General features: G+C 37.2%; 1 protein-coding gene across 3 annotated transcripts in view; it reads left to right on the plus strand.

Annotated features, from left to right (window-relative positions):
* Window positions 1–15485, plus strand: part of LOC126918362 (DNA-binding protein D-ETS-4) — a 63522-nt gene that overhangs the window by 34721 nt on the left and 13316 nt on the right. For 2 of the 3 annotated variants that reach the window (XM_050726185.1, XM_050726187.1), the window contains exons 2-4: window positions 11093–11478; window positions 11653–12335; window positions 13537–13691. In XM_050726185.1, coding sequence (XP_050582142.1) covers window positions 11093–11478; window positions 11653–12335; window positions 13537–13691 — 1224 coding nt within the window. Of the gene's footprint in view, window positions 1–3236; window positions 4265–11092; window positions 11479–11652; window positions 12336–13536; window positions 13692–15485 lie in introns of those variants that run through there. The other variant, XM_050726186.1, reaches the window with a different exon arrangement.

Here is a 15485-nt window from a genome sequence, read left to right on the forward strand (position 1 = left end):
TTTTGCTATTTTGTTCTATACAGCGAAGTAGCATTGTAATGAAGTCTTGCTGGTGAACTCGACGAAAGACAAGCGTGAGAATAAGGAACTGCGATAGGCTCACAGTTACGTTTGATTATTTAATGTCTGCGACTACGTCGTTTAACTATTCGAATACAGAGAACTTGAAAGGGTTTACGGTTCTTAGCACGAATATCGCCTTGTTATTCCGCATTTTTCAATCACCAGGCGGGTATCACGTTTTGTACACAACTTTGTCGATGTGATCCTTGTTCTGCTACATCGAATACGTGAAATCTAAATTCGAGTTTTCGGTATCATTATCCTGTTTCAATGGATTCAGTATCGAATCTTAAATTAATTATGCACTTATCAAGTTAACTAATAACATTCGTCTGCTAAACTGACTTTAAATTGTTCTGTTTTTTTTTTTTTTTTTTTTTTCAATTTTCTCACTGTCTCGTCCCAAAATTTTACTCATTTTAAAACTCATAAAATTAACCTTACTTTGACGAACGAAGAATTCTTTTATACAAATTATAAAGTCAACCGTTAAGAATTGCCTGTAGTAAAACCTTTTATATTCCGAAGTTCGAAAGAACATTGGTAGCTACCAGATATGTAGGTGTGGATTCCTTCTTGAGCGAAGAAAGATGCAGGAATAAGGAGACCCGTTCCTGCGACCGTGTTTAGTCAACATTATTACCATTCGGAATCTTTAGTTAGTTTACCGTGGCGGCATTCCATATAGCAATACCACGAAGGTGCAACGCTACGATGCGATGGTTCGCGCGGCATACTCGCATTATATGCGCATAAGTTATGCACATTATCGTTATGCGCCAGTTCGAGCATAATTTCACCTCTCAAGAGGTTCGTATACACGCAACTCCGTACAAGTTACTTAGGAACTCTGATTTCAGTTTCTGTTTCCTGGCCGTTTCTTCCCTCTGGCCCTCTTTCACCTGTTTCTCTTTATTCCTGTTTTATGTGTGTCGACCGGCTTGTTTCGCCGTGTCTTTCCTTTGTACTCTATTTTTCTCGTCTACTCTCTTATTGCTCTTATTTATCGTATCCGTTGTACATACGGGAAGATCTTTTATACATTTTGGTTCCTGCAAACAACTTTTAAGAAGAAATGAGACAAAGTTTTGTGGATGTTTATAGTTTTGTGATTGATATACATATCTGTATTAGTGTAACAGAATTAATATTATATTAGTATTTTATGAGTGTTATAACAAAATTTGAAGCTAATTTAGTTGGGAAACAGATAATTTTTTATTTCTAGAAAATAACATTAGAACAGTTAAGCATAGTTGGATTTATATGGTTGAATTTTAAATAAGTCACTCGTGTGTTATGTTTTTTGATTTTAGATTAATTATATTAAGCCAGACATCCTATTGATGTGATCTAGTTAGTGGTTCGGTAGGAATATCGTGAACACCAGTTTTAGAAATCCACGATTAAAAAGTGTCGAAGGTTCGAAGTAAGGTCACCGAGGTTCGTACGTTATAGATTGTAGTGAATCGATAATCGAGACGTATCGAGGGTTTCGATCATAATTGAGTTCGTACGGTATGCTGGGGGCAGTTGAAAATAATTAAGGTAACATCTATGTGATTCTCATAAAGCTCTTGCTAGAGAAAAGAATTTTTTCGTCCTTGTAATCGAGGAAGAGAAAAGGCATAGCTGTGAAGAATAAAGGACAAATATGTGTTTCTTTTTTTTTTTTTTTTTTTTTTTGTGTCAAAGTATTCTAGCCCTTTTAGAAAAGCCTGGAAAGGTGAGCAAGTGCATTGTAGAAGTTAACATGAAAATTGAAATAAACTTGGAATATTAATAGTCATTTCTTGCAAATTCGAAGGAACATGAATGGAAAAATTTATATAAAAATCTGCGCAAATCCAACTTCAAAGAATTTTAAATTTATTCTTCGCTATCGTTCATAACTTCGAGTCATGTTTTGTGCATAAATTATGTGCTTAAGTTCAAGGTAGATATTACTGGCGATACTCAAATAGATAAGGATTCATTGTAAAAATTAACAATCACACCGTCTGTAGTATAGAATCTAGGAATAAGTATCGTTTCTAAGAAAAGATGCAAGTGAAGTAGAAAAAATATTTCTCGGAAACAGAAAATAAACGTACTTGTGTATGTATATATGTAAATCGATGACTTAACAGGCTTAAGAAATATTGTTGTTTAAAATATCCATAAACTACAAAATGCTTATCGAAACTCAATGTAGGAATTCAATGATTCAATACAATAAAAATACCACCGTATAAATTAATTGTAAAAGAGACGAAGAAATTCTAAAATTAATCGAGAGAGATGTATGTGGGAATTATCGCTTTTCAATTCCTTACTTAAATCGGGGACTAGACCGTTCATAGGCGCGAAAAATTGTGCTCCTCCTCCTAAGAGAAATGGGAGGTAGGATGATCGTGAGGGACGATGATCTTAGATAGTACGCAACTGTCATGGATGGTACACGTGTTTCAGAGTGACGGTCGTTCACGTCCGTTTCAGGTATTCGACCGCCCGCGTAGTCACGTGAGATTTCTAAGACAATATTCAGTTTTCAAGGAGTGTTTTCGTCATTCAGCAATTCAGAAGAACACTGGCATTCACGATGCCGGTCAACCCTTTATGATAAATAATAATTTAATTCTTAAAATTCTAGTGAGTCTTAGAGTGATCTGTGGTTCAGTGATTTCTATAACGTGACAAATTAAAATAATGCAAACCTTCATTAAGTATTTTGTATAATGAAAATTGGATTCACTTAATATGCTTCGTTCAACGATTATTTCAGTGATGTGAAATTGGAAAAAAGTATGTTCTTCGATTATCTTATAGTTACGAGTGCTTCTGATTGATAGAAAATTAAAAGATATTTATATGACAGTGTGTATAATTTATAAGAAATTACGAATCCGTGTTTTTTGAAGTGGATTCTCAATGTCGATGATTTAATAACATCTCTTTCGATGCTGCGAGAATTTTTAAGAAACGGACTACGTGATTTAATATTATTATTTAAATTTACGATCGATTGTCAAGGCTAAAATAATTGAATCTCGCATGGAACATTATATCTTGATTCTCGCCGTGTCTACAGATAATCGATTTGATTCAAAGACATAATTCATTCCATCGGTTACGTGACTTCAGAAAAATATCTTTGTAATCGACGATTCCTATTTACATCGTTTTCTATCATTTCTTCCTAGCAAGATTTACATCAGCCTCTTTGACGTTCGTTTTATTTTACATTAATTATCTGTCTACTAACATCACATTTCATACACGCCAGTACTTGGAGTTTCAGTAAAAACCATACTCTGAAATTATTTTTAAAATTTCTCAAGTTGTTTAACAATGTTCTAAAGATTCGTGAGGATAGTGTTATTCGCATCATTTACTCAAGTTTACTCAAACAATTGCAATTGGTTAATTCTGCCCACTAGTTTAATATCCATTGCATAATTGTTTTTATATTAAAATGCTACATTGTTTTTCATCGATGTTTCTCCTCTACTTTCAAAGTTTAGGCAGAAATGGTCAATTCTCCCGATTATCAGAAAAGAGAAGTCTCGATAATCCGAATGAAAGACACAGTACGAAGATTACGATTTAACTTATTAATTTTGGCTTCTCATTAAATCTAATTCCCCAGCTGATTGAAACCGCAGAGCAAGTCGGTTTTCGTTATCGATTTCTCAAAGAACAAACATCAATTAAATCCTTTAATTTCGACTATTCAGTTTTCTATTCATCTAATTCCACGTAATTCATCACTGCCTTATAGATAAACTCCTGATAATCGCGTTACATAATAGAATACGCATAATTGCTCCGAAGAAAGAAGATTAATCGATCGTTCTTCTACTTTTTTCTTCTTTTTGCATCAAGTATTATACAATTATCTGTGCTGTCGTCGTGATTGTCATCAACGTGTTGTCATGCAATTACAAACAATATACTCACAGATTAAACGTTCCAAATGAAAAACTACTTCACTACCGTTATTCGATGGGCTATCGTTTCAGGAACAAAAAGAAAGCAAAGGTTAATTGAGACTGGACCTTCTTTTCTACATTGTCGATCGACCAAACGGTGTCGAATGAGATTCGATTGGCTTCGTTAAGTTGGCCCCGATGAGTTCTATGCTCGCGGCTCGTTCCACGTCGCCTCGGATGGTAATTATCTGAACGAGAAGTATGCGGATCGGCGCAGAATGTCATGACAGGTAACGGTATAATCTTGTGACATTCGAGCGTATTAATATTGCCGCGCGTTTCGTTCGTTCATGGAAGTGTATCGAACTGGATTCCTGAATACGAAATCGTCTCTCTGCCGTTTCCACGTGGAGGGCGGTTACCATTTAAAAAGAAACACGCGAAGGAAGTTGAAAGTAATTTCGATGGACTCGCCCATTACCGAGTACCTATCGCATTTTCGACCGTAGTTCGTGAATTTCTTTCAAAAGAAAATTCTTTCAAAATTGAAAATTATACAAATACTTTTAACATGATTGTCCTTGGTTTTCATTGATAGGGAAACATATTTAGATATATGTATTTATTTTCATTATAAAACATTAATTATAATCGTCATATGTTTATACACGTTGCACATTTATTTATTTTTTGAATTTAGTGATCAACCCTTTCGCAATAAGTTAGGTCGTTCATTGATTCGGTCCATATCCGCAGAAACAATACTTCCAATTGACAAAGCGCCAGGCAACGATCTGAAAATGATATTTCCGGAGTTATGTTCAATTATGTGATCCAGTCGAAGTATGATTTACGCATACACCAGGGTAGCTGACATCGGTTATCCGTGTGTAACGTAACTGGAATTAATTACGCAGAACACCGGCAAACGACACATACATGGCTGAATTGGCGAGAATAGACGATTACGATCGACTCGTGTGTTGTCACAGCAACGATAATTCGCAAGGGAAATCCCTGGCATAAATATTCTCGAACGATAAAACGATCGCGATCGAGACCCTGTCTCTGCAACTGTATTACGACAAAAAGTTACGATCACCGATTTTTTGCTCGTTTGTAACCTTGTACAGTGGCTTCCTATCGAATGAGTATAATCGAGAGAACCATAATGGTCTAGACGATTTTTATGATTTTAACGCTTTAGTTCCTTTAAACGAATACTACTTCTTTATTTAACATTTGGGAGTGAAATATAAACTAGATTTATAAATACTCGTCACATAAAAATTGGATTCCAAACTCTTTGGACATGAAAAATTGTTGACTTAAAATTTTTAATTGGAAGCATATGCATCCTGCATAGATACTAATACCAATTGACCCATAAGAAACATTCAGAGCCATAAAATCGCGCGAAGATAAAATATAATAAACCTATCATTGATGGAACATAAAGCTAAGAAATGAATAGTTCACAATCAGATTTGTTAAAAAATTAAAAATTTAAAACCCGGGAATCGTTTTATAATTATAACTTAAAACTATCAGGCTCGAATGGATTAAACAAATCCAACCTATTAGTGGCTGAAGGATTAAATTGTGCGAATAATGGTCATTTGCTTATTTATATCCGAGCTTGCCTCATTGAGACTGCTTCTTTAGGAAAGAAAAAGATGCGCGAAGTTGGTTTTCCTTTGTGCTTAACTCAAGGCAAGTAGCCAGACGAGAGGTATAATTGTTTATAACTTCACTTGACTGGTTGTTTAAAGGTAAAGTGACGGTGGGGAGTTTGCAACTGATGCGCGTGAATGAGCGAATGAATGAACTCGATGAAAACAACGTGAGAAGTTCTCGCGGTGGAATTCTTGTGGTTCCCCTCGTCCATTTTTCGATGTGTCCATTTTGCGTAGTTATTGACATTATTTGCACTGGTTTAAATAAAAAATAGAACAGTTTTTATCTTCAACAGATATTTATAATAGAAAGACTTTACTTAAATGAAAATGTTGAACTAGCTATGAAACAATATCGTCATCGCTTCATACTGGAGAACACAATTTGCCAGTGATTTATACATTTACGTCAGTATATAAAAAATAAGATTATTGCAAAATCAATAGATACTTTATACCAAGTAATACATATTATAATGACCCGAGTGTAAGATAAATCAGAACATCCTTATCTTAGAAATATAATACGACGATAATTACATAAAATAAATACGATAAATACGATAATTACGTATAATATTTTGTTTCAATTAAATATTTCACAAAAAGGTCAATATACGATATTTAAATTTCTTCATTCACAAGATTTTTTACCATCAATATTTTTAAACAGCGTGTAGATATTCTTTATCTTCGTGTAAGAACTTTTACCACACCTTAAAACTTTATGAATACAGATCTACTTTTATGGAGTCATCCATTCTCGGATATAAGTATTATTTTTCCTTTCTTCTGTCCATCGCTGTATAACACAGTGGATACGCAGACTGACAACAACCGTCAATGCCAACTACGAACGACTAAACGATTAATGAAAGATTAATGTACGCGCGTCTCGCAAGAAACGATTAGAATTTCAATGAAAACGATTACAAATGCACCTGGAGAAAAAAACACGTGCATAATAACAAGCACCAAAAATATCGTTAGATCGTTATCTATTATATAACAGATATCATAATATCAAAAGAAATTGCTTTGATTCCTCTGAAAAAACGTATTTGAGGAAACGATCCAATTCGTCCAATTGATTGTCACACTAATCAAGCCACCGTATCGACCGAATAAAAGTAGAAACAAGATTTATTGGAGCTTGGTAAGACACAATTTCGTCGCGGTCGTCGAAAAATCACGGTAAAAAGAAGTTGAAAAAGAATTATTGTTAAAGCTGACTTCATTCTCCTTTCTAATTTCGTTACGTCACGATGGATTAGAGATCATCCAAGGCGTATGATCCTATGAACCGTAAAATTATTGTCCTTGAACCTGGTTGTTCTCTTGCCGGGTCAAGAACCCCCCTTGAACCCTATCTTGGAATTTTAGATATAATTCGGTCTCGGTTTAAAGTGCATGAATTATATCGCTAGAGGAAAATAAAATGAAATGTTGTACAATGTCATATCTTAATTACAAGTCTTGACGAAAAACTTGCAATAAAAGTGAATGACTGATCACGAGATATGAATTTCCGGTCAAAATAAATTCGCCGCCAGATAATGCACACAAATCCAAATGTTCACACGGAAATCAATTAAACGCCGTGCCGAGAGAGTTTAACGGAATTCGACAAGAGACTTTCTTCGATGAACGCTATCGAAGGTTAAGATTTTTTAACTGAGGGTATTATCGATCACGCGCAAATTTCATTTGGTTCAGACGTTGTTCGTTATGAAATCCCAACTGTGATAATCCCTTAGTTATCATAAAACGTTGGTAACTGGTATCCTCTGGAAACTGTTTCTTCAAAGGTGCATATCACCGTGAAACCGATAATTTCTTATCGATCTTTTTCAAATTCGACACTGGACTTTGATATTTGCATTTTATCTACGTTTATTTTGAAGCTGGACTGGAAGTTTCCATATAAACAGCTGTTTAAGGGTAAAATTTAGGGCGTCGTATGTAACATTTTTTAAAATTTATCCATTAACGACGTGATGTGTCTTTTGTTTAACGTTTTGTTATTTCAATTGTGTAACTTAAATGAATGCGAACTTCTAGCTGACAATAAGAAGATTGATTATTTCGCAATAATTGCGAAACGCCAGAAATTTCAGGCTTTCTATTAAATTAATGATTCAGCGCGAATCAATGAGTCACTACCGTCTTATCAGAGTTATCACGAGTTATAAATATAAACGAATCACGAAAAAGTGTCGAACAACTGTATCGCTTATGTAATATATACATAAATACGTTACGAGTATAACGAAGTCGTAACTTTAAGTTGGGCTAGAAAAATCGTTTTTCTATCACGATGCAATAGAAAAGCATCGTAATCTATGAAAATAACATTTTCCCTCTAGAATTACGAATCGATATATTTTATTACGAAAAGAATAAAAATTGGATTTATAAACATATTTAACGAGAACAGTATCAATTTCAAATCGTTACGTTTCCAGATATTAACAGAAACGAAAAAAAATGACAAGTAATATATTCTCTGTTCTTTTTGCCCAATTATATCAAACGCTTCAACCATCCCAATTAATATCCCCAATGAGTTCCGCAAAAAACACAGCTACGAATCGATTCATAGCCAAGCACGAGCCATTAAAATGACATTTTATCGTGGCTCTTCGCGGAGATACTCGTTTGTCGCGCAAAAAGTAGCCTTTTAAGCAAAATTAATTACGACGAGAAAACGGTACATCGATCTATCGAGCTCTTAAATCGCGGTTCGTCGAAGCTGGTTTTTCTGGACAGAGCGATCGAACTAAGAGGTGTTGATTTCTCGAAAATGATGAGGTCGGATCCATAACTCGGCTAGAATTCCGCGTTTAATGCAGGAAAGGAAAGATCGCAGTTGCACCGTTGGCCAATGACATCAATGACTAGTCCCTAGAAAAGGCCAAGAAGATATCAAGGAACTGAGGAAATCTTAAAAACTCGTCATTACGGAGAAGATTTTGTGGTACCTAACCTCCTATCACGTAAAAACGAGACTTTCGTTCGAACGGGTATATGCCATAACCCATGTTGTCAGTTAATTAAGCAGTTCAAAGGATACTGTCTGTTTTTATGTCGTTTGACTTAAGCTTCTTAATTATAACGAACTTATGTCGTGTGCAAAAGGTATCGGTGGATTTCAAGGAAACGTGGATTGATCAGTAATTGATTGATCGTGTAACTATTTAAAATCTGTTAAATAACAACAATGATTTTAAGCAAGAAGTTATAAAAAAAGCAGTTGCAGTGCCAAAAATCAGTCATTCGTCTAAACCTGTTCTAATCTACATCGCAAAAGTAAAATTCAACGACAGTATTTAAAATTTCATTCCAACAAGTTGATCAGTTTCCGGAATACCAATCTCTCCATGTCCAGCTTGTGCGGCAGAGGGGTTAAAGCAACCCATTCTTTTGCGCAGGCGATTCAGGAAAGCTCGGCCGAGGATTCCATAGTCCATAGATCCCATCAGCATAGATAAACATTCTCTTTCTTGCCGGGACCTTTCGCGGGAGGCTAGAGAGAAGTCGAGAAATACGCGGTCCTCTTTTGTGGCTCGGCCTTCCCGTATCTCTTCTCCTAGAGCTGACCTCTCTTTCTTCCTTCTACTCTTCTCTATCCTCGTTTCTCTAGCCATGACGGTATACGCGATGTTACACGGTTCCAGATGGAGAAGAGATGGTATTGTGTCTCTACGTTGGTATATACACTGTAAGCGTGCAAATCCGCGGCCTCGTGTATGGGTATAATCGTTTATTTCGCGTCGACCTTTGCGGGGCACTACGTCAAAATGTCAGACGCGACCCCGCCTGAGCGTAGGGAAGATGCACTGGGAACGTTGTAATGGGCTTACAAAGCGTAACAAACTGATGCGAGGTCAAACACACGACGGGCAATAAACACACGGAAAGATAAATGGGCCCTTAAGGTGCACAGGCATACCACGTCGGGGAAAGTGTTTCGTTTCGTTTCGGCTCAAACCACTAGGACTTCCTTTACTCGCCCACTTTTACCTTTATTTTTTACCTTTCTTTCGACCCTAGACTCGAGATAATAGAGAGTCGTTAACGATTATTTACAAGGAAACCGAGGCAGATATTTATTATTACAGCGAGGATCGCGAGACCAGATAGCAAAGCCGCGCTATTTTCACGCCACAATATCCTGCGACTGATCCTATCGAATCCTTTGATCCCGTGAACTCGTACTCGGTGGACCGACCGGATAAAGTTTTAATTACCGCGTGCTCTTCCTTTCACCGATGGTGAAGAGGAATTTTTATTGTATATTTCGCTGAATTAATGACGCTGTAAGACGTAGCGTATATAATTATAAATAATTAAAAAGTATTTATAAAATATACCAAGAGTTTCATATTATTTATGAAAATGATTTTTCCAGCACTCGCTAGTAGGTTAATTTAATGTTATTGTGCATTCTGCATCTATAACGCTCGTTTTTATCGCAAGATACATTGAATTTAATCTTATACAACTTCATGTAACATAGAAGCTTGTATATCATATGTGTAGATTTCTTAAAATTTTGTTTTACTTGTTCTCATTTTACTGTATTTCAGTAGTATATTCTTCGGTGCTCTTTCAATACCTTCATATTGATACCAAACAGTCTATGTATATATAGCGATTATTGATTCTTAATTTCCAGATCAAAATGAAACAATAGTCGACTATAATTTCTTGTATAATAAAATTATGTATAATAAAATTACGATTACGCTTACATAGTGTAAAATTTCTATTTATCAATTTTCTCAAAGCAGTATGAAAATTTCCAGTGAAAGACGAGAGATAAAGTGCTTGTGAGCGCAATTACACGTTCATATCGAAATGATCATGACGTTAACGTTCGAATTAGACAGTTGACAGAACGATATCGCGACCTCGGCCGGTTCGCAAGTTTCAGAGATGAGTAGGAAGATCGCCTTAAGCCATAAGTGACTTACGAAGCGTAACAAACTGACACGAGTTTAAGCACGGGACGGGCAATAAACACGCGGAAAGATAAATGGACCCTTGGTCCGTCGTTGTACTCTCGAAGAAAGTGTACCATTTCGACTAGATCTTTTTTTCACTTGTACGCGCCGAAATAAATCGTGAGTCGTCGGGGGTGGAACGTAAAAACATTATAACCTCGGTTGAGTTTCTGTGCAGTACGTTTTCTTCTCGTCAAATCATTAAAGTTGTTGATCATTCGATATAAAGTATTGAATTATATTCTCCTGCCTCTTTCTTAAGCACACGTGCATTATAATGATATGGGAATGCATAGGTATTGTATTTTATTAATCGAATTTCAACTGGCACATTCAACAAAAAAGGTTATCTTGCAAAAAATATAGAACATTCCTCGCAACAAATTCTTCTAGAGACGTAAAACTCGTAAAATCGATCATAAAATGTTTGTTTCAGATGCCACAGACAGTACCTACTGCAGCCGGCTATTCGCCGTCATTCGATTACAGCACATTCCAGTTCGATTTGTCCCTTCTGTCAGACGATTATGCCGCTACGAACACGCAGAGCACACTGAAGGCAACGCAAATCAAGCAGGAAGCACAATCGCCTCGCCCCGGTTCGCCGACCGCTTACTCGAGTTCACCTTACCCCGGTGCCGGTGGTGAACTATCCCCTAACTACTCTCACGAAGGTTCACCAGGATACCCGACGAGTCCATACTACGTGCCTAGGAGTCCTCAGAGTGCTCAATTCTATCCGACCAGTCCAGAACCTTCCGCGAAGCAACCGGTTAAGAGAGAAAAGAGCCTCGATCTTCTCGCTATTTTGCAGGAGTCCAGGTAAATTATGTTCTGCCTATTTTGTTAGTTTCTTAAATTAAACGAATTCGCGAAACTCTATTTTGACATTTTTCGATAAAATACTAATTTGTTTTAAAGTTGCAGTTGCAAGTTAAAGTTGCACTTTGAATCGTATATTATATTAACAAACGGTCTCCACAATCCTAATTTCAGACTCCTAGCCGAGAGTCTAGGCTACAGGGAGGATTCTACTGACTGTACAGTGCCGTGCACACCACCCAGGACAGAGGAGGATATTTACAACAGCCTTGACGCGGACTTCTTCGCGAAGAAAGAGGATACCGCAGTGCAAGGACACCCATTGCTGAAGGAAATCCTGTTCAAGGAGGAGCCTCGATCCAGCTGTAGCAGCAGCAATAGCAGTACCAGTGGCAACACTAGCAATTCCTCCTCCCCGTTGTCGTCCTCCTCATCGAGCACTTCTTCCTCACCAGATCCTGTGGAACTCGAGAACAGTTCTCCTTTGAGAAACTTGCTGTTTAAAGGTACCAGAAAGGATTTCGCGGATGCCACGAGAACAAATGTTCTGAAACTTGAGAGAATACAGGACGAGGTCCGAAATCCTCTGCAAAAGGAGGAGGAGCTGTTCAAGGACGGACAAAAGAGCGATCATCAGTTGCTCAGAGAGGTTTTGAGGGATACCAGCTTTCAAAGAAAGTACAATTTGAGACCCGTGGATCTGGGTAGCGTCGGAACAGGGTTCGTGGAAGACATGGAAGCCGGCGAATGTGTCGGTGATCTGACCAGAGAACAGATCGAACCTGTCCTCAGTCTAGCCATCCAGCAGCTCCAGAAGGATTTCGACAATACCTGCGTGGCTCTTGGTATTCATCCCGGTGAGTGATTTCTTTGATTAATCAATTAATATTCAAAAGTTCACGTGTCTGCTTACAGTATACGATACTTCGTTGTTACATAATGACTGGTCACGTTCTTTGAAATTAAAAGATAAAATATAAAGTATGTGGCGATAGCTGACTCGGATTATGACTTCTGAACTTCTGTTTTTAATTCTTTGTAACATGATTCTTCTTCGTATAATTATTAAATTGCGCAAGATCTATGCCTTATTAAATGGCGTAGAACATACTTCCAACAAAACAGAGTCGAAAAATTATCATCGCGAACTAATGCAACGTAATGAATAAGTAAACCACGGATAGATGTAACCTCGATAAGCAATAAGAAGATGCGTGAGCGTCCATTAGACTCTTAGACCTTCTTGCTACCTTGCCGCGGGCAAACGTTCGACGTTATCTTCGTGGACGTAGGAGCGACCGGTTCGACTATTAGTTGGTCGCATGATGTCATGCTCGGAATAAGTTACGGAGTCACACTGTTCTTTCACGGTTACGAAATTTTGAGGGCTTCGCTCAAGGTCATCTACGGTTCTTCTGCAACTTCTCTAACTAACTAAACAATTTTCGATACCTGTGATCGCGTCACAATGGGATGACACGATTTTAGTGCGAATGACTGTAACCTCGTTTGCAACCAACGAACAAGAGTTCGCGAGGTAGATCGGCGAAATAGAACGAGCTTCGCGATGGAACGTAGAAAGTTCGGTAGTGAAATCGAAAGTAACCGTATCGATCGCGTGTCGTGAAACTTCGATACGTATGTTCCAAAGCTAAAAATTGTCTCGACTATATGAGAAATGAGTGTACGCAATGGCATAAATGTCGATTAGAAATGACAATAGATGTCGTAAGTATGACAAAATTGTATTGTATCGAGTACGTAAATAAAATCTATGTCGACGTTTCGAGTAGTAAAACTATAACATGGAATTGGAAACTAAAAAGAACAAAAGTACATGGAAAAATGTATTGTTTGAAACTAATGAAAATGAAATTTATTTATTTTGCACTATTTATATTAGTCAAACCTAGCGCCGTAGTTATTATGCTTCGTCAAACGTGTTTTCCTTTTTGCAAATAAATGAACAGTGTGACAAAGTAAAAAGTTTAATATCGAAATAATATCTAATAATGCATGTGCATCGATAATTATTGGAAACAATTGGAATAATTACAGAACCACGACGCTGGAGTGCTGCGGACGTAGCAGCCTGGATCCAGTGGGCCAGAAGGCAGCTGCAATTGCCCTCGGTGCCACTGGAGAGCTTCAACGTGGACGGTGCTACGTTAGCTTCCCTGACGGAAGAGGAATTCTGTCAGCGTGCCCCTCAGGTAAGTCGAGAATAATCTTACGAAAGATTGATTACGGCTCTGCTGGTTCTGTCGTTCGCCGACTCGTCTGCTTTTAAATCGGCCAGTGCATAAGTCGCACTTTCAACGGGTACCGTTACGCAATGCCGTTCTTGAGACAGCAACCAACGATGATTATTCGCAGACCGTTTTAACGAAGCAATTAGTCAATGGAATTTCGTGGTGTTTCGATAAATTGCCGGTGCAAAATGTTTGGTTGAACGTCATCGTCGGTGATTGCCGGCGACGATAAACGCGCGTCATTCTGCTGGTGACGTTCAGGAGTTGAATAAAAGAATCGTGCGGGCAGATGAGGAAGTTCCATCGTTGTTACCCACTGGTTACATATAATTGCGTCAATTACTAGAATTGGTTATTAGCGACTTCTATGAAAGTATTAATTTGAGTTTCGTTTTGAAAACAGTTCGTTCATCTATCCCAGAGATATCGATTAATGTAATTGGAGATAAAAATTTGATTTGAATGATTTTCTGGTGTTTCTTCAAAAGGAAATTATATTTATTAAGGGGAAAAATTTATTTCGATACAGAATAAAATTATGATAAGTCTAGCATCAAAATATATTTTGTTTCCTTGGAAATTGAATGAGCGATCGTTTTATTGTTAATTACATCTTAGTTGCACAAAGTAATAATAATGTAACAAGTTTAAAATATGACATAACATTTCAATTAATAAACCATTCGTTCTTTTAATCGTTTATGATTTCTTTTATCGGTTTACTAGAATGACTAAAGAATACTTGTTTACAATTAAAGAGAAAAACACATAATCTCGATAGCGAAATGCTTCAATGAATTACGATTACTACGTATAGGCAATATTCTCGTTCCTTATCTGTCGACAATGTTGTCTGCGTCGATATTTTTAAAAAAAGGTTATCTAGTGTCGGTTCAAGAATTTACAACGGATTTCATTTCTGGCGTTATCGCTGTCGGAATTTTTTTTTGACAATGCACGTGGTTGCGTTATTTCAAATGCTATTAATACAACTTAACTTAACTTAACTTACTAAATCAAACGCAGCAAAGTGTTTTAATTGTACAGAAAGTATGTACGCTTTCAAAAACAATGCTGTTTAATATCACACAAATTCCAATCAATCAAGGTAAAAATGCACAAGTAGTTTCAAAAAGTCGTCAAATCCATAACCAGGTAGCTTCCCCGATCGATACATAAAAGATTCTTCAACTACATCGCTACAAAGAACGACTTTTATATGAACAAAACATTTCCAATGTTCGACAGAAAGTGCTCAAAAATTCCGATACACGCCTGTGGAAGCTAATATACGAAACTACGTTTTATCGAACACCATTTTGTACGCGCAATATTGCAGTTTGGTGGTTCTCGTTGCGAAAAGCAGGGAAACGTAGCGAAATAAAAAGTCTGACCTGACCACATTCGATGAAGAAACTAATGGCGCGAGTCACTCGAGAAGCACTCATGGACAAGGTCCGGTGAAAGTGAATTTCCTGGGAATCGATGTGCGTCCACGTTTTTTCCTCGTAATCCATGCTGGACGGGCTAGAAGGAACGACGCGACGCGACGGTATGAGTAAGCAACTGGCGTAATAATACGGTTTGTGCCGCTTAACGGAACCAGAATTCTCCAGATACACCTTTTGTACGTCGCTGGAATACGTGCTTTTAGCCTCACACAGATTGCAGATTTCTGTACTCAGTTCGATAGACCGTTATTGAGTAGAGTCGACGAGCCTTAAAGCGAGAATTCTCCGACTTGACGTACGAATT

The sequence above is a fragment of the Bombus affinis genome, chromosome 7 (assembly GCF_024516045.1).
Source record: "Bombus affinis isolate iyBomAffi1 chromosome 7, iyBomAffi1.2, whole genome shotgun sequence".
Classification (NCBI taxonomy): domain Eukaryota; kingdom Metazoa; phylum Arthropoda; class Insecta; order Hymenoptera; family Apidae; genus Bombus; species Bombus affinis.